General features: G+C 40.3%; 1 protein-coding gene across 1 annotated transcript in view; it reads right to left on the bottom strand.

Annotated features, from left to right (window-relative positions):
* The window catches only part of RIPK1 (receptor interacting serine/threonine kinase 1), a 40094-nt gene that overhangs the window by 6415 nt on the left and 10392 nt on the right, over positions 1-23287 (bottom strand). Inside the window, exons 2-8 of the mRNA XM_008692863.2 lie at positions 21501-21720; positions 20571-20727; positions 17482-17619; positions 15889-16117; positions 13961-14110; positions 3748-3824; positions 206-302 (exon numbers count right to left, since the gene is read on the bottom strand). Of these exons, the coding sequence (XP_008691085.1) occupies positions 206-302; positions 3748-3824; positions 13961-14110; positions 15889-16117; positions 17482-17619; positions 20571-20727; positions 21501-21652 (1000 nt within the window). The 5' untranslated portion in view covers positions 21653-21720. The remainder of the gene's footprint in view (positions 1-205; positions 303-3747; positions 3825-13960; positions 14111-15888; positions 16118-17481; positions 17620-20570; positions 20728-21500; positions 21721-23287) is intronic.

The following is a 23287-nucleotide window of genomic DNA, read 5'->3' as shown; positions in this document are numbered from 1 at the left end:
CTTTGTGATTTTGGTGAATGCACTGTTATTTACTATTTCAAATATATGTATCTTCACTCCCAAATATATTATAAATTCCTTTAAGGCAGGGGTTAAATTTTATAGCTTCTTCTGTTTCTTATAAGGTCGTGAAGAGTATTCTCGAGAACGGAGTGAATGCACGAACAAACAAGTGAATACATTACTTTCAGTCATAGGGTGTTACCTGAATTTGACCTGCTTGGAGGTATTGCTGTACAGTCAATCTGGAGAGAATGCATTCTCTTCACAAATGAATTCTGGGCTGCATCTGGATACTCTTTCTGTAATTAACAGCGTACGTGTACACTTTAGTGAAGAGTAGAAAATAGTTCCAGAAAATTATTATAAGAAAAATGAATCTTTTCAAATGGTAGAGATTTCATATAGCTCTAACAAGGAATAAATCTTTCTTTAAAAAGAAACTTTTTTCCCCAAATAGCCAAAACAATCTTAAAAAGGAAGAACAAATTTGGAGGGTTCACACTTCCTGATTTCAAAACTTACTACAAGACTACAGTAATCAAAACAGTGTGGTGTTGGTCTAAGGACAGGGCAGAGACCAATGGAAGATAATAGAGAACCCAGAAATAAACCCTAGCATGGCCAACTGATTTTCAACAAGGGTGCTAAGACCATGCAGTGGGGGAACACAGGATATCCACATCTAAAAGAATGAAGCTGGACCCTTACCTTTAATATATACAAAAATTAACTCACATGGACCAAAGACTGAAGCTTAAGTGCTCAAACCATATAAACATTAGAAGAAAAATAGGGCAAAAGATTCATGACATTCAATTTGACAATAATTTCTCAAATAGGACACCAATAACATAGGCACCAAAATAAAAATCAATAAACTGGACTACATCAAAATTAAAACCTCTGCATCCAAGGACACTATCAATAGAGAAAAAAGATAACTCACAGAATAGGAAGAAAAATATTTGCAAATCACGTATCTCTGATAAGGGATGAATATCCAGATTACATAAAGAATTCGTACAATTTGACAATAAAACACAAACAATTCAACTAAAAAATGACCCAAGGGCTTGAATAAACATTCCTCTAAAGAAGATATACAAATGGCACAGGAAAAGATGCTCAACATCATTAGTCATTAGGAAAATATTCATCAAAGCCACCATATAAGATATACATGACTTCATACTCATTAGAACGGCTATATTTAAAAAACAAAACCCAGAGAATGAAAAGTGTTGGTAAGAATGTAGAGAAATCGGAATCTTATGCATCGCGGGTGGAAATGTAAAGTGGTAGGGCCATTACAGAAAACAACTTGATGGTTCCTCAAAAGTTAAATATACTATTATCATACGACATAGCAATTCCACTCTTACGTATATACCCAAAAGAATTTTTAAGGGAGGAGCTCAAAAAAAATTGTACACCAATGTTCATAGCAGCATTATTCTCAGATAAAAGGTAGAAACAACTTAGTACCCATCGCGGCTGAATCAATAATCAAACTGTGATATACACATAAAATGGAGACTTATTCAGCCTTAAAAAGAAATGAAGCTCTAACACATGCTACCATATGGATGAACCTCGAAAACATTATGCTTCTTGAAACTGGGTAGACACAAAAAGACAAATATTGTCTGATCCCCATGTCTGTAAGGTACCTAAGAGGCACATTCATCGACAGAAACTGGAATTAAACGTTACCAGGGGCTGGGGAGAGGGAGCAATGGCGGGCTCTTGTTTAATGGATATTTAATTTCTGTTCGGGATTTTTAAAAATGGAAATGGAAACGAGCGACGTGTGTACAACATTGTGCGTGTACTTAACGCCACTGAATCGTATACTTAAAAATGGGTACGATGTGGGGCGCCTGGGTGGTGCAGTCCCTTAAGCGACTGACTCTTGGTTTCAGCTCAGGTTGTGATCTCCGGGTCATGAGATAGAGCCCCGCGTTAGCCTCTGCGGTCAGCACCCAGTCAGCGTAAGTCTCTCCCTCTCCCTCTGCCCTCCCCCTGATGTGCGCTCACTTTCCCTCTAAAAAAAATAAACAAATCTTTAAAAAAGAAAAGGAAAAATAGGTAAGAGGGTAAATTTTGTTATGTATATTTTACCAAAATTTTAAAAAGTAGAAAAAGAAACTTTTTTGCTATAAAAGTGATACTACTCATTATTGAAAGTATAGAAAATGTACAGAATTATACTTAAAAAGAAACCTACACATACTGCCTCCACTCCAAGCACAAAATTAATAATATTTTGGCATTTCCTTTAAGTTTTTTTCTTCGTCATATTTGCATTTTAATATGTAGTGTTTTTGTTAGTCTTCAGTTTTAAATTTTTCTAAGTTCCACTGTGACTTCCTTTTTGATCCACAGAGTATTTAAAAGTACATTTTTAAACTTCTAACCACATGAGATTTTCTAACTTTAATTTGTAGCATAACTGAAATAAAATCGGAGAAAATTCTTATATGATTACAATCCTTTTAAATTGGTTGTTAATTGTTTTATTTCCCAGGACATGGTCAATTTTAAAGTATGTTCTGTGTGTTCTTGAAAAGCCTTTAAAGGTAAGTATTCCACAGTTATTAAGTGCCGTCTTTTATATATTTTCATTCACTCAAACGTTACTCATGTTCTTCAAATTTTCTATATCCTTACTGATTTTTTTGTCCATTTGTTCTATCAGTTAAAGAGAAATTTGTATGAAAATCTCCAATTTGTCTATTTTTCCTTTGAGTTTTGAAAAGTTTTGCTTTATATATACGGAGACCATGTGACCAAGGGCATATTACATATTTAAAGCTGTTATTATCTTCCTGGTGAACTGAACTTTCTATCATTATGAAATATTCCTGATTATTGTGGTGTAGTGACTATCCTTCCTGTCGGGCTTTGGATGCCCAAGAATGGTTTCCATTGGATACCTCTCCTTTTAGAGTGTAGGTATCCCTCAAAGGTCTGGTAATTCTTGACTCTCTAGTTTTTTATCTGTATTTTAAAATCTCCATATGCCTGCCTGTTTTATCTACTGTAGTCTCCCCCTCACGATTATAGCAGCATGTTGCCGTAAGACTTATGCCAGCAACTTGTTTCCTAAGTGTGTATGTAGGGAAGGTCTTTGTTTCTCTTGGTTACTTAGCTGGTAACAACCTTTGACATACTTCTCAGACCCCAGACACCCAATTTACTGTTTCAGGTTGGGGCAGCTACTGCTCCCGTTTGTTGCTCAGCACAAGGGAACTCTTGTAACTCGCACAACCATGGTTCCCAAAGGACAATCTTACCATCATGGGCCAGGTGACCATTCTGTTTCTTCTACACACGGACGCAAGGCTTGCTCCGCCAGTACTTCTTCAGCATAATGTTCTGGGTTAGCATTTTCTTCTTCTGTTCTATGACTTGGCAAATATAATTCTGTTGGCTTTCTACCTTTCGAGAGTTCCTCAAAATGACTGATCCACCTACGGTACTTTCCATTCTATTCCGGTGACATTGTGCTTTTGTTTTCATATTGCTATATATAATTTCTCTCATTTCATTAGTTTTGATGGAGGAATGGGTCCAGTATGCCGACCTGATGATATCTGTATAAAACCCCTAATTTAGTTTCATGTGGTTATCAAGTTCACTTACCTTAAATCTTGGTAACAAATTACATTGCTTTGTTTTTCAAGATTGATAATATATATGCTTTGATATGTTAATGCTTTGAGTACCTGCTATGTTACGTACCTTTAAACTTATCACATCGTCTTCTACATTTTCTTCTAATTGATCTACATAAAAAGGCCTGAATTTTTCTTCAATACCTGTAAAAAAAAAATAGTACTTTCAATTTCTTAGGTATTTTCTAAAGTAAAATTTAAATATTAGTAATCTATTATCTTTGAATCACTTACCTTAACCTGCGGACAAACCAGTAAAATAAAAATTTTAATGCCAAATCACTGACTTACATGAACAGACTAGTAAGACCAATAACTAGGTGGACAGAAGGAGGGACAAAATAACACTGGAAACAAGAGCTACTGCCTAACAGCATGTTTCTCTGGCTGCAGCACAGAGATCTATCTAATATGAATTACTCTCCAAGTGAACAGGGATGGACAGACTCCTTGTTTCTGTCTCTCTGGCATCAGAATTATTATAGGACAGAATACTCTGAATAAAGATTTGATATAAAGAGTTAAAAGCTGCTAGCCTTAAAAGAAAAAGGCACCTTCCACTTTCAGGAAGATGAAGTAGACATATTTTTCCTCATTTCTCCCTCTAAGCACAAGAACCCCTAAATATCACATATAAAATAAACATAAAAAGAGTCTGAAAGGAGAAAAGAAAAGGACAGACATACTAGGGACTTTGGGATCTGAGGAAAGACATAGCGATGAGTTCACTAGGATTTCTTTCTGCCTCTTAGATCCCAGACTTGGAGTTAAGGAAGACGGCAACCCAACAACAACAGAAAAAGCCTAACAAAAGCCTGCTCTTTCTAGCCAAAGGACTAAGGAAGGGGCAGCTCAGCAAGACAAAAGACCTTTAGTCTATAACCACTCTCCAGCCAAGCATCACAGAAAACACTGGCTCCACTCCCAACCTCGCCACCAAAGGCCAAGTAAGGAGAACTAAGACTTCCAAACCTCATGAAACTGTAACAGCGTACTCCAACACCCCCACCAGGGTGATGTCAGAGAAGGTCAAATAGCAAGCCAGGTCTTTCCTTCCTGCTAGATGGTAATGAGCCTCTCTATGCGGTGGTATCAGTGGACTATGAGGGTAAACTGGACTTGCACCCTTACTTGGCAGTAATAAGGTGCTCTCACCCATTCCAATGGAGAAGTGTCAGGAGAGGCCCCAGTGGGAGTCAGAATTTTCACCTCCCTTGCAGTGTCCATGGAGACCAGGTGGAATCCACTGGAACTTCCACCCTGACCAGTACAAACAAGGAGGCCCCCTGCCTCAGACGTCAACAGGGCTCAGTAGAAAACCTGGACTTACTTCTACCTGTCAAACAAGGTGGCAGCCACCCTTCCACTGCCAAAGCCATGTCAGAAAAGCCCAGCTAAAAGAGAAGGCTTGAAGAAGATCTGGAATCTCCTAATACTGTAAGAAAATGTACAAGTTTCAAGAGAAAAATCACTCATCACACTGATGATGAGGGAGCAGAAGGTTTGGCTGAAGACAAAGCATAAACTGACACCCTGCAATCTCCCCCCACCTCTCACTCTTGGGTGGGACATGTGTGACATTCTTCTAGGAAGCTCCCAACCCTCTCATGCTAATGCCTTGCTAGAGGGAAAAACAACCTTAATTTGACAATGGCAAGGCCTCGGGTATCTTGTGAGTCTTCTTTAACATATGAAAGTACTTTCTCAACCTCCCTGTTCCCTTACCTCCCCCAACCCCATAGTATATAATCAGCCACCCCTCACAACCTGGGGCAGCGGCTCTTTATGCCCACGGGTCCTGTTCCCGTGCTTTAATAAACCACCAATTTTGCACCAAGGACGTCTCAAGAATTCTTTCTTGGTCATCAGCTCCGGACTCCACCCCCCTGAACCTCACCTATATTCCAAAACCACATCACTAAGAACCAGGAAGATCTAAAACTGGAGGAGAAAAGATAATCAATCAATAGACACCAACACCAAGATACCAGAGATATTAGATTTAGCTGTTTAAAAAATGCCATGATACAAATGCTTCAACAAGCAATTACAAATAAGCTTAAAACAAATGAAAAAACAGAAAGCCTCAACAAAGAAACAGAAGATATAAAAGAAAGCTCAATGAAATTTTTGAACTGAAAAATATAGTAAGCCAAAATGGATGTGTTCAACAGCAGAATAAAGGGGAGAGAGGGAAGTCAGTGAGCTGGAAGACAGAATGATAGAAATAACCCAATCTGATCAAGAGAAAGAAAATAAACTGAGAAAAAAAAAAGGTGTATAGAGCCTAGGGACAAGTGAAACTATAACAAAAGATCTAGTATTTCTGTTATCCTAATCTCAGAAAAGAAAAAGAGAGCATGGCTAAAAAAAAGTACTCTTTAAGAGATTAATGGCTGAAAGCTGCTCAAATTTGGCGAGGGACATACATCCACAGATTGAAAAATCAAAACAAAACTCAAACAGAATAAACCCAAACAAATTCATACCAAGACAAATAATAATTAAACCTCTGAAAGATAAAGAAAAAGTTGTGAAAGCAGCCAGACAAAAATACCTTACCTATTGGTTAAAAAAAAGGATTTCTTACCTAAAACCACGGAGGCCAGAGTAAGTGGCACAATATTAAGTCCTGAAAGAAAGGAATTGTCAACGCAGAAACCTACACCCAGCAAAAATATCCTACAGAAATGAAGGTAAGATCAAGATATTCTCAAATGAAGAAAAACTATGATAATTTGTCCCTAGTAGACACAACATCAAAGAATGGCTAAAGGAACTTCCTAAACAAGAAGGAAATGATAAAAGAAGATACCTTGGAACAATAGGGAGGAAGAAAGAACACATGTGGTATAATTAAAAAGCAAATATTTGTTCTTTTTCCCAGCTTCAGCTGGTTCATGGCAGAGAGCTCCCCAAATCCCTGGGATCTCCTAAGCAGTAAGAGTGTCTTTTATATGGTAAGGAATGGCTCCTAGCTAGAGGGATGGGGAGGAGAAGCTAGAGAGCTTCAGGCTGGGAGCTGGTTACCAGAAAGACCTAGTTAGGATTACAAGGTTGGAGCTTTCAGTACCACTCCCTGTCCACCAGCGAGGGGAGAGGGAATAGAAATTTAGTTCAGTCACCAATGACCAGTGATTTAATCAATACTGCCTACCTAATGAAACCTCCGTGAAAACCCCTCAACAATGGGGTTTGGAGAGCTTCCACCAGTGAGTACATTGAGTGAGTACATTGTTGGAAAAGTGGCATGCCCAAAGAGGGCATGAGAACTCTGTGACACACCACTCCCACCACCAATAACTTACTTAATGAATCTCTTCCTTTGGCTATTCCTGAGTTGTATCCTTTATAATAACCCAGTTAATACAATAAAATGTTTTCCTGAGTTCTATGAGTTGTTCTAGTGAATTATTGAACTTTAAGAGGGTATTATGAGGACCTTCAAATTTGTATTTGGTGAAACAGCAGTGTGGGTAGCCTGGGCATCCTATCTGCATCTGGTGTCTAAAGTGGGGACAATCTTACAGCAGGGCTAAGCCCTTAAACCTGTGGAGTCTGACAATAACTCCAGGTGGTTAGCGTCAGAATTTAATGGAACAGGACATCTAGTTGTGACACCTTTAGTGTCAGAAGTAGTACTACAAAAAACACCCCAAACACAGGAATAAAAAAATATGGGTAAATACAACACACTTTCTTTCTCTTTTCGAGTTTTCTAAACTATGACTGACAGTTGAAGCAAAACTGTAACAATGTCAATGTATTCTAAAATACGTAGAGGACATACTTAAGGCAATTATATGCAGAGAAAGGTAAAGGAAGTTTTTCTACTTCACTCAAACTGGTAAAATAACATCAGTATACTGTGATAAATTATGTACAAATAATGTAACATCTAGAGTATCCACTGGAAAAACTACCCTCGAATATACTATTGATAAATTCAGGGGCGCCTGGGCGACTCCGTCAGTTAAGTGTCCAGCTCTTGATTTCAGCTCAGGTCATGATCTCAGGGTTGTGAGATGAGCCCCACATTGGACCCTGCGCTGGGGCATGGGGCCTGCTTAAGATTCTCTTCCTCTGCCCCTCCCCTGCTCATATGTGCAAGCATTCTCTTTTTTTTAAAGAAAAAGGGAAAGAAAGAAAGAAAGAAAGAAAGAAAAGAAAGAAAAGAAGAAAGAAAGAGAAAGAGAAAGGGAGAGAAAAGACACTATTGATAAATTCAAATGGGATTCTAAAAATGTTCAAGAATGCACAGGGAGGCAGCAAAAAGAAAACAGAGAAATGAAAAACAGAAAGAACAAAAACCAAAATAAAATGGCAAATGTGAGCTCTAACATATCAATAATTACACTACATTAATATGGTCTAAAAACACCAATCAAAAGACAGACATTGGCAGAATAGATTAAGGAAACCCAGGTATATGCTGTCACAAGAAACTCACTTCACATATAATGATTATAGACAATTTAAGCTAAAAAGATGGGGAAAGATATATCATATAAATATTAATAAAAGGAAAGAAGGGTGGCTATACTAATATCCAATAAAGTAGACCTCAGAGCAAAGATGATTACTGGAGACAAAAAGGGACATTTATAAAATGATAAAAGGATCACTCCATCAAGACATAGCAATCCTAAAGGTATATGTCCAAACAACAGAGATGGAAAATCTATAAAGCAAATGATGATAAAACTAAGAGCTGACAAGTTATAGCTGGAGATCAGCCAAGGCATAGAAGAACTCAACATCATCACCAACAGGTTCTAACACTCTACCCGATGACAGCAGAATAATCCATTCCTTTCAAGAGTCCACAGAACATATCCCAAGATACACCATATCCGGGGCCACAGAATAAACCTCAATAAATCTGACAGAAGTTAAATACACAGAATGTGTTCTCTGACTAAAATGAAATCAAGCCAGAATCAGTAACAGAAAGATAACAGGAAAATCTCCAAACTCCTGGAAACTGAACAACATACTTCTAAATAACGCACAGACCAAAGAGAAAGTCTCAAGGAAAATTTAAAAATGCAATGAAGTAAATGAAAAAAAAGAAAAAAACCAATATATCAGAATGTGTGGGACATAACTAAAGCAGGGTTGAGAAGGAAATTTATGGCATTACATACACATTAGAAAAAAGTAAAGGTGTCAAATCGAAATCAATAATCAAAGTTCCCACCTCAAGAACTTAGAAAAAGAAGAACAAAACAAGAAGTAGAAGAAAGGAAGTGATGAAGAACAGGAATCTATGAAATGGAAAACATAAAAACAATAGGGTAAATCCATGAAACAAAAAGCTGGTTATTTGAAAAATCAATAGGAAGACTGACAAAGGAAAACAGAAGACATAAACAGTATCAGGAATGAAACAGGGGATATCACTACAAACGCTGCAGATATCTCAACAATGATAAGAGATACTACAAACAACTTTACACATACAGATTTGACAAATGAAATATACTGAATGAATATAGTCCTCAAAAAATACAAACTACCACAAGCAGAACTACCAAAGTATTTGATACACTACTTTGATATAAAAGACTGCTCTGATGTAAAACACATCACCTTGATAGCTCCTATATTATAAAAGAAATCAACTTTACAATTTAAAAACTCCCAAAAAAGAAATTTCCAGGCCCGGATAGTTTCTTGGGAGAATTCTACCAAACTTTTAAAGAATTAACATCACTTAACCCCCATTCTCTTCTAAAAATAGGAGGGAAAACTTCTCAATTTATTTTATGAAGCCAATATTGATCCTGATATCAAAACCAGACAAAGATAATACAAAAAGCAGAAAGATATAGACCAATATCCTCATGAATATACTTCCAAAAGTCTCCACAAAATATTAGCAAATGGAATTTAGCAATATATTAAAAGATCATACACCACTACCAAATAGGTTTTATTCCTGGGATGCAAGGCTGGTTTGTTATGCAAAAATTAATCAATGGAATTAACCATATTAACAGTGAAAAGAAAGGAAATCACATTACCATACCAATCAAGGCAGAAAAAGCATTTGCCAAATTCAAAACCCATTCATGATAAATTCTCAGCAAAATAAGAATAAATATGGTGAACTTCATCAAGTGATAAACAGTATCTACAAAATACCTACTGCTAACATACTTCATACTGAAAATCTGAGTGCTTTCCCCTAATACTGAGAAAAGGTGAAGGTGTCTGCTCTCACTGCTCTTATTTAAGAAAATGCTAGAAATTCTAGCCAATCTGATAAAGTAAGAAAAGGAAATAAAAGTCATACAGATCAGAAAGGAAGAAATAAAACTGTCCCTATTTGGAGATGACATGAAAATCTAAAACAGATCTCCCAAAAAACTGCTAGAATTAATAAGTCAGTTCAATAAGATCATAAGATACAAGATTAACATACAAAAAATCAACTATATTTCTATATTCTAGCAATGAACACATGGACACCTAAATTTAAAATATAACCTACTCGTAATTGCTCAAAAAATAGAAATATATAGGACTTGTATGCTGAAAACTACACAACCCTGATAAGATAAATCAAAGAAGATATAAATAAATGAAGAGACATATTGTGTTCATGGATTAGAAAACTCAATATAGTAAAGATCTCAATTCTCCCCAAATGGATATATGATTTAACATAATTTCTATCCAAATCTGGGTGAAAAAAATTTTTTTTTGTAGATATAGACAAGATTTTTCTAAATTGCATATGGAAACACAGAGGAACTAGAGTAGCTAAAATAATTTTTTAAATAAAGAAAAAAATGGGAGGAATCAGTCTACCCAGTTTTAAGACATATCACTATATTAAGACTGTGGGTATTGGCAGAGGGACAGATGCACAGATCAATGGGCCAGAATAGAGAACCCAGAAATAAACCCATACAAATATCCCAACTGATTTCTGCCATTCAATGGAGGAAAGATAGACTTTCTTTCTTTCTTTCTTTTTTTAAGATTTTATTTATTTATTTGAGAGTGCATAAGCGAGGTGAGGGGCAGAGGGAGAAGCAGGCTCCCCACTGAGCAGGGAGTCTGACACGGGGCTCCACGATCATGACCTGAGCCGAAGGCAGACATTTAACTGACTGAGCCACTCAGACGCCCCAGAACAATAGACTTTCAACAAGTGGTGCTGGAACAAGAGGATATTCATAGGCAAAAAATGAACTTCAACCTAAGCCACATATCTTATACAAAAATTAACTCAAAATAGATTGTGGCATTTTTCCAATAAAATATAAATTGAATAACTGGCAAGAAAGACAACCAAATATTTAGTTCTGTGCTATTGTTCTTTGGTTATCAATTAAAAATTTTCCTTGACAATTATAGGAAACAAATATTTACCACAAACTTAAATGTAAAACTGTAAGAATTTTAGTATAAAACATATCAGAAAGTCTTTGAAATCTAACCCTGACAGTGTTCTTAGGCTTGACACCAAAAGCACAATCCATAAAAGGAAAAATTAATAAACTAGACTTCATCAAAAACTTTTACTCTGTGAAAGACACTGCTAACAGGATAAAAAAAAAAGCACTATATGTTGGAAGAAAATATTTGCAAACCACATGTCCAATGAGGGAATACTATATAGAATATATAAAGAACATTCAAAATTCAACAGTAAAAAAACCAAGCAATTTAATTAGAAAATGGGCAAAAGACATAAAGCAACATTTCACCAAAACAGATAGACAGCAAACAAGCAGAAAAAAAAGATAAATTCAGTATCATTAGCCATTGGAGAAATACAAATTAAAACCACAGTGAACTATCACTACATACCTATCAGAATGGCTACAGTGACATAGTGACAACATCAAATGCTAGCAAAGATGCAGAGAAACGATCACTGGTGTTTCACATTGCTGGTAGGAACATAAAACGGTACAACCACTCTGGAAAACAGTGGCAAAAAACCCCCACAAAAAAAAACAATCGTGAAACTATCATACAGCCTAACTATCTCACTCCTGGGGTATTTAGTCCAGAGAAATAAAGACTTATATTCACACAAAAACCTGTAACATGAATATTTACAGCAGTGTTAGTTACAACAGCCAAAAACTGGGAACAAACCAGATTTCCTTCGAGGAGAGAACAAACAGTGGTACACCCACACCATGGAACACTACTCGGCAACATAAAGGAACAAATCATTGCTACAGTGAATCTCTAGGGAATTACGCTGAGTGGCGAAAAGCCAATCCCAAAGGGTTTCCAAAAAGTATCTTATGATTCTATTTATGTAACATTCGTGAAATGACAAAAAAATGATAGAAATGGAGAACAGATCAGTGATCGGCAGAGGTGAAGGAGGGGGGCGGGACTGGGGAGGAAAGTGGGTGTGACTATTAGAGGGCAACATAAGGGACACTTGTGATGATGGAGATGTTCTGTATCCGACTGTATCAAAGTCAATATCCCGGTTGTAATACTATACTGTAGTTTGGCCAGATGTTATCATTGGGGTAAACTCAGTAAAAGGTAGGGGATATTTCTGTTATTTCTTTTCTTCTTCTTCTTCTTTTTTTTTTTTTAGATTTTATTTTATTTATTTGGCACAGAGAGAGAGAGAGCACAAGCAGGGGGAGCAGCAGGCAGAGGAAGAGGGAGAAGCAGGCTCCCCACGGAACAGGGAGCCCAATGCTTGATCCCAGGAGACCCGAGCCAAAGGCAGAGGCTTAACTGACTGAGCCACCCAGGTGCCCCTCTTTTTTTTTTTTTTTTTTTTTTAAGATTTTGAAGTAATGTTTACGCCCAACCTGGGGCTCAAACTTACAACCCTCGAGATCAAGAGTCACACGCTCTACCAACTGAGCCGACCAGGTACTCCTCTGTGTTTTTCTTACAACCACATGTAAATCTACAAGCATCTCAGCATAAGAACCTTAATTTCAAAAAGTGAAAAAGGCGTGAAAGAAGAGAAGAGACCAAGTCAGGAGACGATTGGCTGACTAAGAGAATAAGAAAACAAGCAAATAAATCAAAGTACCCCTCTAATCCTTGGAAGTAGTGGTAGGTGGGGCTTTAATTCTGTTTTCGCATAGCATAAATAGGCTCCTAAGGGACTTCTTACTGTTTATTTTTTGCTCACCTCATTTTCTTTCCTCTGCCTCCAGGATCTTAACGAGATCCTAGGTAACCCAGGGGAATGGGAAGAGGTGCAAGGAGGTGACAAACATGCATGTCCCTTTCCCTCTCCCTCTACTAAAGGCCCATCTCGATGACAGCATACATTTCCAAAGATGCCAGCTACACAAGGGGAGAGAGAAGAAATAAAAGAAGCTAAGAAGTAAAGAGGCCAGTGGAAGCAACTAAAGTATCCATTGACAGACGAATGAATAAAGAAAATGTGGTCTATACATACCACAGAAGACATGCCATTCAGCAATAATTAAAGGAAGGAACTTCTTTTTTTTTTTTTTTTAAGATTTTTATTTATTTATTTGACAGAGATAAAGACAGCCAGCGAGAGAGGGAACACAAGCAGGGGGAGTGGGAGAGGAAGAAGCAGGCTCATAGCAGAGGAGCCTGATGTGGGGCTCGATCCCATAACGCTGGGATCACGCCCTGAGCCGAAGGCAGACGCTTAACCGCTGTGCCACCCAGGCGCCCCTAAAGGAAGGAACTTCTGACACAGGCTACAACGTGGAGGAACCTTGACATTACGCTGACTGAAACAAGCCAGGCACAAAAAGACAAACACTGTATGATCCCACTTACGTGAGGTACCCACAGTAGTACCTTTCTATTTATGTAATAATAGGAATAACAGAATAAATTCTGAGAGATGAAAAGTTAGAATGGTGGTTGCCAAGGGCTGGGGGAAGGGGAGTGGGGAGTTAGTATTTAATGGGTACAAAGTTTCCGTTTGGGAAGATGAAGAAGTTTTGGAGGTGGTTGGTGGGGACGCAGGCCCAACAGTGTGAATGTACTTAACACCATTGACCTGTACGCTTAAAGAAGGTTAACATGGCAAATGATGTGTTATGTATATTTTAACACAATTTTTAAAAAGTTAATTATGAAAAAAAAAAGAAATAAGAGGGCCTTGTATGCCTTCACGCTTTTGAGAGGGATGGTATCTTTTCATTGAACAAAATGTCTGAAATCGAGAAAACCAATTTGAAATCACAAGTGGAACTGAGTTTTTTGAAAACTTAAAGCAACTTCCTGACAATGTCTTACTAGGAAAAACTGCCTCCTTGGCAATATATAGTCGTAAAAGATGCTCTTACCAGTAAATGTTGGCCGAGCTTCTGGTCTCGCCTCCCAGCACTGCTTCATGATGCTGATAATCTCCTCCGGGCAGTACTCGAGGATGTCTCCCACATTGGGCCTGTTCCCAGATTTAATGCACATTATCAACTGCTGTTCACAGATCGCATCTATAAAACAAAGAAGAATTTAAATTGACTTTCTCTCAGGTCCTGCGTGTCTCAGGCAGGGAGGTGGCAGAACTCGGACAACGCTGCTAATCTCTCTCTACTCAGGGTATGCTTTTAGTATAGGTGTCTCATCCGATAGGGGCAGAATGACCCTCTGACTAGGCACTGACGATCAAATGACATTCTGACCTCGGCAGATGAGAGACAGAATTCGCCACAAAGTGGCCTCCTGGCAGAATAAATAGAATATATAAATAAAACCAACGGCATACTCCAGATTTTAATAAAGACAAATACGCTACAGCTCTTACCTGGAAGAAGCTCAATCTACTGAGAGTGACTGAAAACACAGAGTGGCAATTGCTATTCAAGAAGTGCGTGCAAAGGGTTCTTCTAACACAACCGTGACTAGGAGGTCAGAGAAGGCTTTGCTGAGTCAAGAGAAATAAGCAAGATTTATCCACGTAAAGGATCAGGAAGGAGGACTCAGAGAGGATTCCAGGCTAGGGAAGCAGGATATGAATAGATTGGAAGTCCCCGAAATCATGACGTGTCCCAGGAATTATGAGTAGTTCACTATAACTAGGCATACTGACTAAAGAAAGAGAGGTAAGGAGTAAGGCTAGAGAAGGCTGGAGAAGCCAAATCAGAGAGGGCTTTGTATTCCCTACTGAAGAATCTGAACTTTATCTTGAAGGCCCAGGGAGTCTTGGAAAGATTTCAAATAGATGAGTGAGATGGTCACACTTGCCTTTTAGGATGACCAGCTTGGCTGTCATGTGAATGAGAAATGGCATGAGCAGGCTTTAGCAGAAATATGGAGGGTGTGAACTACAGAGAGTCTGGTGGGGATAGGAGTGGATGGATTCAAGATGTATCTTGAATCATATGTATACCTTGAATTCACAGGTTTTGATGTCTGATTGGATGTGGGAGACAAGGGGCAAAGCTGAGACTGGGATGCATAAGGTTTCTGGTCTGGCGACTCGGTAGGTGAATGGTGATGCCACTTTCTGAACATGAGAAAAGCAAAGCTGCGTGGACTACAAGGACAGCATGTAGAAGATGAATTTGTTTGGGGGGATGTTGCTTTGGGGTTCCTCTGGTCTGAGTAATGGATCTAACAGATAACTGGATATCAAGGCCAGGGCTAGAGATAAGAGATTTGAGAGACCTTGGCAATGGGTGATCATTAAACCAGGGGAGCCGATAATCGCCCAAGAAAATGGGACCAGAAAATGTCCATTAACCTGAAGAATGACTAGTTCTATATCCGTTCTCCTGCATCAACCATGTCTTTTCTCATCTCTTTATTCTTAATTCCAATTAAAGTGCCCATAGTAAGTACTGAAAAGAAATAATTCTCGAGTGAAGGAGCAAATGAATGAATCAAAGTATGACGTTTATGTCTCAGAAGCAGAAGCAAGCAAGCTTTCCTGTCCAGGAAGAATCCTGGAATTTTGTGGCACTTCCCAAACTCAGATACATCATCAAGGCTCCTACTTGTCCTGTGATCCCTGATTCCTAAACTGAGACTACTCATTCATTCAACATCATGGTATTGAGCACCTACTGTTCCAGGCAGTGTGTGTGTGTATAGACTGGGGAAACAGCACTGAATAAATCAGATATGGTCCCTGTGTAGCTTACAGTCTAGTGGGTAAGAAAGACATTAAATGAACAGACAGTTATAATCTTAACTGACTTCATTGAAGGCCACTATTTTACTCAGCAGTTTTGATTAATACCCAGATCCCACTCCTCTACAAATGTCTTACTTTCATAGGGCTCCTTATTAGCAAATATTGCCCAAAGTACTATGCCAAAGCTGTACACATCTGACTTCTCCGAGGGTTTTGCATTGATGTCATTCAGATGCTCAGGGGCCATGTAGCAAAGAGTGCCGCCATTTTTCTTAGAGACACTATTCAATTTCCTCTGCTCATTATGTTCCTCTTTAGTCAGTTTACTCCACATCTTAAAGGACGCAACGCCAAGATCAGCTATCTGCAAGAGATCAAACCAATGAGATGGTCCTGTGAGAGCCACAAGCAAATCAGACTTGTCTTTAAATTTGGGGCTTAACTAATAGATGGGAGGTAGAGTGGATTTCCAGAAATTTACATTAGATAGATTTAAAACAGCTACTTCTGAACAAATTCATAGAAACTTTGTGTTTTCTCGGCTAGCTGGAAAATGTCCCCTAAGAAATGTCCATGTGAAATTCTGGCATCTCAAATTCTTGTGCAATAAAACCATGGAATTTGTTAGTGGGGTTAGGGGAGGGGGAGGGAGGAGAAAAAGCAGAAGTCATTTCTGACATGAACTACAGCAAAACATGTTTATTCTAATTCCTCATTTACTCTGCATATTTTTTCAACAATTTCTGGAAACTGTTTTTCTTCCTGGCTACGAAGAAAAGGTATTTTCTTCTCATCAGAGCTGTATAGCCGATGGTGACGAGATACCGCACCTTCAATTTTCCCAAATGGTGTCCCGAAGCCCATGGATGCGAGATTCTAACGACTCCAAAGTCCTGAGTTATCCTCAGGACTGCAGTGCTACTTGTTTTGAGTTGGTAGCCTGAACCTAAGAGAAGATGGGATAGGAAAGAGAAGGAAAATGGACAAGAAAGGAAAAAGAAAAATACAAAGGTCAGACACAGAACAGAGAGAGAGGTGGCAAGGGCAAAAGTACAGAACAATAGAATCATACAGTTACGAAGAAATCAAAGATGACAGTTCCACTTTTGCCTCTAGGAATCCAAGCATATGGGTATGGGTTTTGGCATGTGATGATCTAAAATCCCCAGATTTTAACATAAGAGATACATTAAGAAATGTTATTAATGTAAAGAAGGAACCTTCTTTCATAGTCGTAGGAATAAAAATCTGTCCAAGACTAGAAGGAAGTGTTAGAAGCAGAATCTTGTAGTAGAAGGATGCCTGCGTAAGCAGTTCCTGAGTTCGCCCCCAAATGCTGCTTCCCCTTTCAGATTCTCGTGCTTGGATTCCTGCTGCCAAAACCAATTAGATGTGACGTTCCACCTAGTTAAATCTGCTCTTGAGTGAACAAGAGGAAAGTCTCTTCCCTTTGTTCCCTTTACTACAATGGAGTAAGTTACAGTTAAAAAAAAAAAAACTGTTAAAAAATGTAGATGAGAGTAAATAAATAAGCAAATAATATGAACTCCATCGAGTCTGTATCTTTCTTGTCAATGCTTGGCAGAACCTTCCAGCACCACTGTCGCCAGTTCTAAGCTGAGTGAGGTCTTCCTTTAGGGGGTCTACCAGGTACAAAAATGGATTTATAGCAGAGAATTAAAACTAAAATCAGCCCAATCTTCTAGAAACCTTCAGATTATGATTTACCTTAATGTGAAAGTCATCATCAACGAGGATATTTTCAGGCTTTAGGTCCTTGTGTATTACGCCTTGTCCATGTAAGTAGCACATCCCTTCAACAGTTTCCATAATTATCCTTCCTTTTACAGAAAGGGGGATACTGACCTAAAACAAGTGACATTAAGTCTATGAAATGGAAAGGTAAGTCAAACAGGCCAAAGCGACTGCTTTATTCAAGAGTAGTGGGGTCTGAACCTGAGGATATACAGATCTTCCTCGACATACAATGGGGTTATGTCCTAATAAACCCATCATAAGTTCACGATATCATAAGTCAAAAATGTGTTTAATACATGTAACCTCCTGGACATCATAGCTTAGCCTTGCCTATCTTAAATCTGCTTAGAACTCTTATATTAGCCTTAGTTGGGCAAAAGCATCTAACACAGAGCCTATTTTAGGATAAAATGGTGAATATCTCATGTAATGGACTGATACTGCACAGCAAGTGAGAAACAGAAGGGCTGTGTGAGTAACAGAACGGTTGTGAGTGTATCAGGTGTCTACCATGTGCTCACACGGCTCCCTGTCCCTGCCCAGCATCATGAGAGCGGATCATTACGCAGGCTGCGAGCCCAGGAAAAGATCCGCGTTCAAAATTCAAAGTATGGTTTCCACTGAACGCCCACTGCTTCTGACCATCATAAAGTGAAAAAATCAAACCATAAGTTGGGGACCACCTGTAGTTACCGGGATTCCTTCTATCGTGCTCTGCAGCACTGCCATCGCTGTAAAAGGAGCCCTTTCGTGTTCTTTCACGTAAAAATAAAACTTTCATGCCAATACGGTAATATATTAAAATGCCTTAAAATTAAGCCCCTTGAGAGAACATGAGGAGGAGGAGGATTGTAATATGCATCCTTACACCGAGCACAGCCTAGAACTGCCTAGAACTGTTGAATGAAGGGAAAAACAAATAAACAAAAAACAGGCATTTTCTACAGTGCGTGGATATATGCTACTATATACTAAATAGATGAACGCTGTCACAGAAGTGTGGATATGAAATAATACTGAGAAAAGGACTCAAGAGATTCTCAGTGTGCTCACACTGATCACAGACACGTAAAGATTAACCCGTGAGAGATCATGATGTTAGAACAATGCTGGAGTGAAGTTAGTAGCTATTTGGTAATTTGGTATCGGATACTTCGGCAGGTCTTTGTAAATTCACAAGTCATTCTTACTTAACAATTGTATTCTAGTTACATAAATACCAACGTTAATATAGAGAATTCCAAACCATCAGTGTTGCTTAACACCGAAAAATGTAAACCGTTGTGTGTCTGTGCGGTCTCTAGTTTACAAACAGGCTGTTTCCTAAAAATGTATGTATAGCTTGGTTGTTGGTAAACAGGACAAAAATTTAAATGATGGAAGTCAGAATCCCAAGTCAACCCCCCAAACCATATTTAAAACCCATCATGTAGGGGCGCCTGGGTGGCATAGCAGTTGAGCGTCTGCCTTCGGCTCAGGGCGTGATCCCGGTGATCTGGGATCGAGCCCCACATCGGGCTCTTCTGCTATGAGCCTGCTTCTTCCTCTCCCATTCCCCCTGCTTGTGTTCCCTCTCACGCTGGCTGTCTCTATCTCTGTCGAATAAATACATAAAATCTTTAAAAAAAATAAAAATAAAAAATAAAAAATAAAACCCATCATGTAGTTGAGTTGGTAACCTGATCACCACCACCCAAGAAAGAGCCGAGATTTTCCCTTCTTCCTGGGTATACTTTGGACGTAGGAAAAAATTCTGAGCAAGCCAAGGAAATGCCCTTCTCCTTCCCCTCTCTGCTTTTCTCCCTTACATCCTCCTGAATTCTTCTGGAGCCCAAACTAGTCCACCTTATCTTCACCTGATCAGCAGAACGCCTCTTGTCGCACAGGATTTATCTCCCAATCAAAATGCCTATTTACTTATGCAGCAGCTGGTCTAAGCTAGTTCTGGCGAGAAGAGCAATCTCATTCAATTATAACACAATGTGTATAGGTGAACATCTCTTCCCCTTCCCACAGGTGTCTGCGGGAGATGTCTGGGGCTTAGAAGAACTGAAGAACGGGCATAACCTCAGGCAGTGGTAGGGGGAGGGAGAAGATGGGGGGGGATATTTGCCTTACAGACTGCCACAGCCCACCACTCCCACATGCAATCTACGCTTTGGCCAAATCTAGTTATTTGCAGTGTCCTAAATTTGGCATATTCTCTTTCCTTTGCCATTCTCTCACCTGGAACACATATTTCCCGATTCTCTGCTTGTCCTTCAGGCTTTGGCTTAAGCATCCTCCTTCTGGAAGCCCTTCTTATCTATTCCACACTGAAGTGAATGCCTCTGTTCCCAACAGCACGCTGGGAAATGTCTACCCAAACACCATTATGCCCTACCGTTCCCTCCTTAGCTGTCCGTGGGAGGTCCGCGTCTGTGTCCTATTTGCCATTGCCTCCTGAACAGCCAGCACCAGGCCTTGCTCTAATAGGTAGATAAACTCTAAAAAAACGCTTTAGTAAAGCGATGTGGTTTTCATAAACTTTTTTCTTTTCTTATTTTAAGTCTTACTTATCCAGTGTTGTTGCCTCTAATGCTCTATATTTGGCCTCTACGTTTCTCAAGTGGTATCAAAGAGCAATCATGAATATTCCGTCTCCACATACAGCGGTGTCGAGCCTACATCCTCCAGTCTGCTCATGGTGACCCAGGAGGCATAGGCCTCAGGTCAGACGGCGGGCTTCAGGAAGACAGTGGCTGTCCCTGCACTGTGGCTGCTGGACCGGCTGACCAAAGCTAGCTACAGCACGGGGACACGGGGGGACCTCCCCTAGCGGGCGGCACAGACAGCGGTCGGCGAGGACCGACAGCGAGGCAAGGCCACCTTCTGGGCAGCGGAAATCCACACATTCTCACCAGGGGCTGACTTCAGAAAATCCAAACTATGTAGCAACTCACAAGGGGGTCATTTGACACCCACAAGCTGCAAAAGAACCAACACAGCGGCGAGAAGCATCACGGACGAGCCGCGCCCGGGCGGCGGTGTGGGGCCAGCGCGCCGCGAGCCCTCGTTACCTCCGCCTTCAGAACGTGCATGAGGTTGCCCTTCTCCATGTACTCCATCACCAGGGAGTAGTTCCCTTCTTCTATGATGACGCCCAGGAGCTTCACCACCCGACTGTGTCTCAGCCTGTGCATCATCTTGCCCTCCTCAAGCAGGGACTCGTTGTACCTGCGGGACGGAAAGGCGCTGAGAAGATGCGCGGAGTTAGCGCGCTCGTGCCTTGTGCCCCCGAGAAACGCATCCCGTGCTGGTGCTGCCGCCCGTGCGTGCACTGATCTCTCCCAGGCCCAGAGCACGGGCGTCCGCAGGCACAGGAGCTTCTCGTTCCTGGCCCGGATGGGCAGCGAGCGCTCAAGACACATCAGAGCAGTGAACGAATGAATGCAAAGTACCCGAAGAGCCGCAACGAGACGCAGCCGAACAAAGGGCTGCGTGAGATGGCATGCCAGAAAATGCAGCCTCTCTGGGTAGCCACTCTGGCAAGAAGAGAGGGAAGTAAAACAAGTCCACCAACTGCTTTAAAGAGAGGGCTTCTCGAACCTCTAATTAATGGGCTAGCTTTTTTTTTCCTATACGTAGGGCTGGCCCCCGCCCCCCAAACAGTGCAGCAGGTACCCAAGTCTCTCAAGGACCCCTCCCTCTGTCTTCTCGTTGCCTCCCTCCCTCATCTCCTTCCCTTTCTCTCATTCCTTCCCTTCGCTTCTCTTCCACTGTCTACTAGCTGTGAGCTTTGGTCGCTCTGAATCCTCATTCAGCGGTACGGGGACAATAATAACCAGCTCGCAGGGTTACTGGACAGAAAGTGCGCCCGCGGACACACCGCAGTCTGTCTCCTTCTAACGCCTGGGCCATGCTTATCACTGCCCTGCCCTGAACCGCCACAGTAATTCTTCCCACCGCCAGCCCCTAATTTGGCCCACCTGCCTCTACTCCCAACTCACTCAGTGCGTTTGGGCCCGGTGTACACCTTTTTCAGGATCACGAGTCCATGGGATCTGTGTAAACACAAAGACACCTTTCCGAAGCCCCCGCTGTCCAGATGCTCCTTTTCCAAAAAGTCACTAGATTTCATCTTAATGTCATCCAAGGACATGGCTGGTGTCCTTGTGACTCCTCAGAATGGCCAGAAATGTACCACGTTTTCCCCCTCAGAGCTGCGCCCTGTAAAACAAAACAAAACCAAGAGGACATCTCAGGGCAAAAAGTCATTATTCAAAAACATGTAAAGTTCCACCATGTGCTTGGTGTGCCTTAATTTTTTTTTTTTTTGAGGATATACATAGTTCGTAAGATGAACTGTTTGTCATATTTTCCAAGATCATAGAAAACCACAAGTTTTATTCCCTTAAACTTCCATCCAGCAGATACAACAGCAACACAGAGGACTAGAAACATTTTAAAATCTCCTGCTGCAAAAGACCTATCTGTGTGGGATAACGTAACACAAACACCCATTCAAATGCACGGATAGGCCCAAGAGAAAGGAAAATTAACTACAGAGACTAAAAAGAAAAGATTAGGCACTGGACCCCGGGGCAGTGGCCCACATGGTGGCGGCAATGGACCGAATGTTTGTGTCACCCAACTTCGTTTGCTGAAGCTCTAACTCCACTGTGATAATATTAGGAAGTGGGGTCTTTGGGAGGTAATTGGGTCATAAAAGTGAAAGCCTCATTAGGGTCCTTATAAAAGATGTAAGAGCTCTCTTTCTCTCTCTCCCTCTCTCTCTCCACTATGTGAGGATACAAGAAGAGGACAGTCATCTGCAAACCAGGACACATGCCCTCACCAGACACTGAATCTACTGGCACCTCGATATGGGACTTCCAGCCTCCAGAACTGTGAGAAATAAATGTCCACTGTTTAAGCCCCCCAGTCAATAATTTGTTATAGCAGCTGAACTAAGACAGTGGCCCTGTTGTGCATGGCCAATCTTGACATCCAAAGGTCAAGGTTTAATGCAGCCAGGGACAGGAGACGAGATCATGGCATGCAAGAAAAGATGTTTGAAACAGAGACTCCCCCACCCCTCCCCGAACATGGCACTCATCAATGAAAGGCTGGACAGGGAAAAAGCTAGTCCACTAGCAAAGGAAATTGCTTGTCTTAGGACATGTGGTGTAAAAAAAAAGTCTTGAAGTGAATTTATAACCTTGGGCCTATCCTCACATAGATTTGGGCTTCGAATTTATACTCCTCCTATGGCCAAAATTGTCCAAACTAAGAATTTTTAAAAATTCCTTTTTTTTTTTTTAAAGATTTTATTTATTTATTCATTCGACAGAGATAGAGACAGCCAGCGAGAGAGTGAACACAAGCAGGGGGAGTGGGAGAGGAAGAAGCAGGCTCCTAGCGGAGGAGCCTGATGTGGGGCTCGATCCCAGAACGCCGGGATCACGCCCTGAGCCGAAGGCAGACGCTTAACCGCTGTGCCACCCAGGCGCCCCTAAAAATTCCTTTTTTTAAAAGAATTGTCACAAATGGCAAGGCTACAGGCTGATGATATCGCCGAGTTAAGGGTAAAGCAAACAAACACTGCCAAGGAAGACCAGACAGAATTCCCACAAATAAAGTCTAACTTCACATTAGCTCCTGTTCCAAAATTACAAAACACAAAGGAAAAAGTTCAACATGAACAAAACCCAGCAGATACAACAGCAATATGAGACACCAAAGAATTTCAGGTAATTAAACTACTGAATACTCTCAGAAAATAACAGGTTTTAAG

Source organism: Ursus maritimus, unplaced genomic scaffold (genome assembly GCF_017311325.1).
Source record: "Ursus maritimus isolate PB19 unplaced genomic scaffold, ASM1731132v1 scaffold_30, whole genome shotgun sequence".
NCBI lineage: Eukaryota > Metazoa > Chordata > Mammalia > Carnivora > Ursidae > Ursus > Ursus maritimus.
Note: the sequence above shows the minus strand (reverse complement) of the source record. Positions and strands in the feature narration are given on the sequence as shown.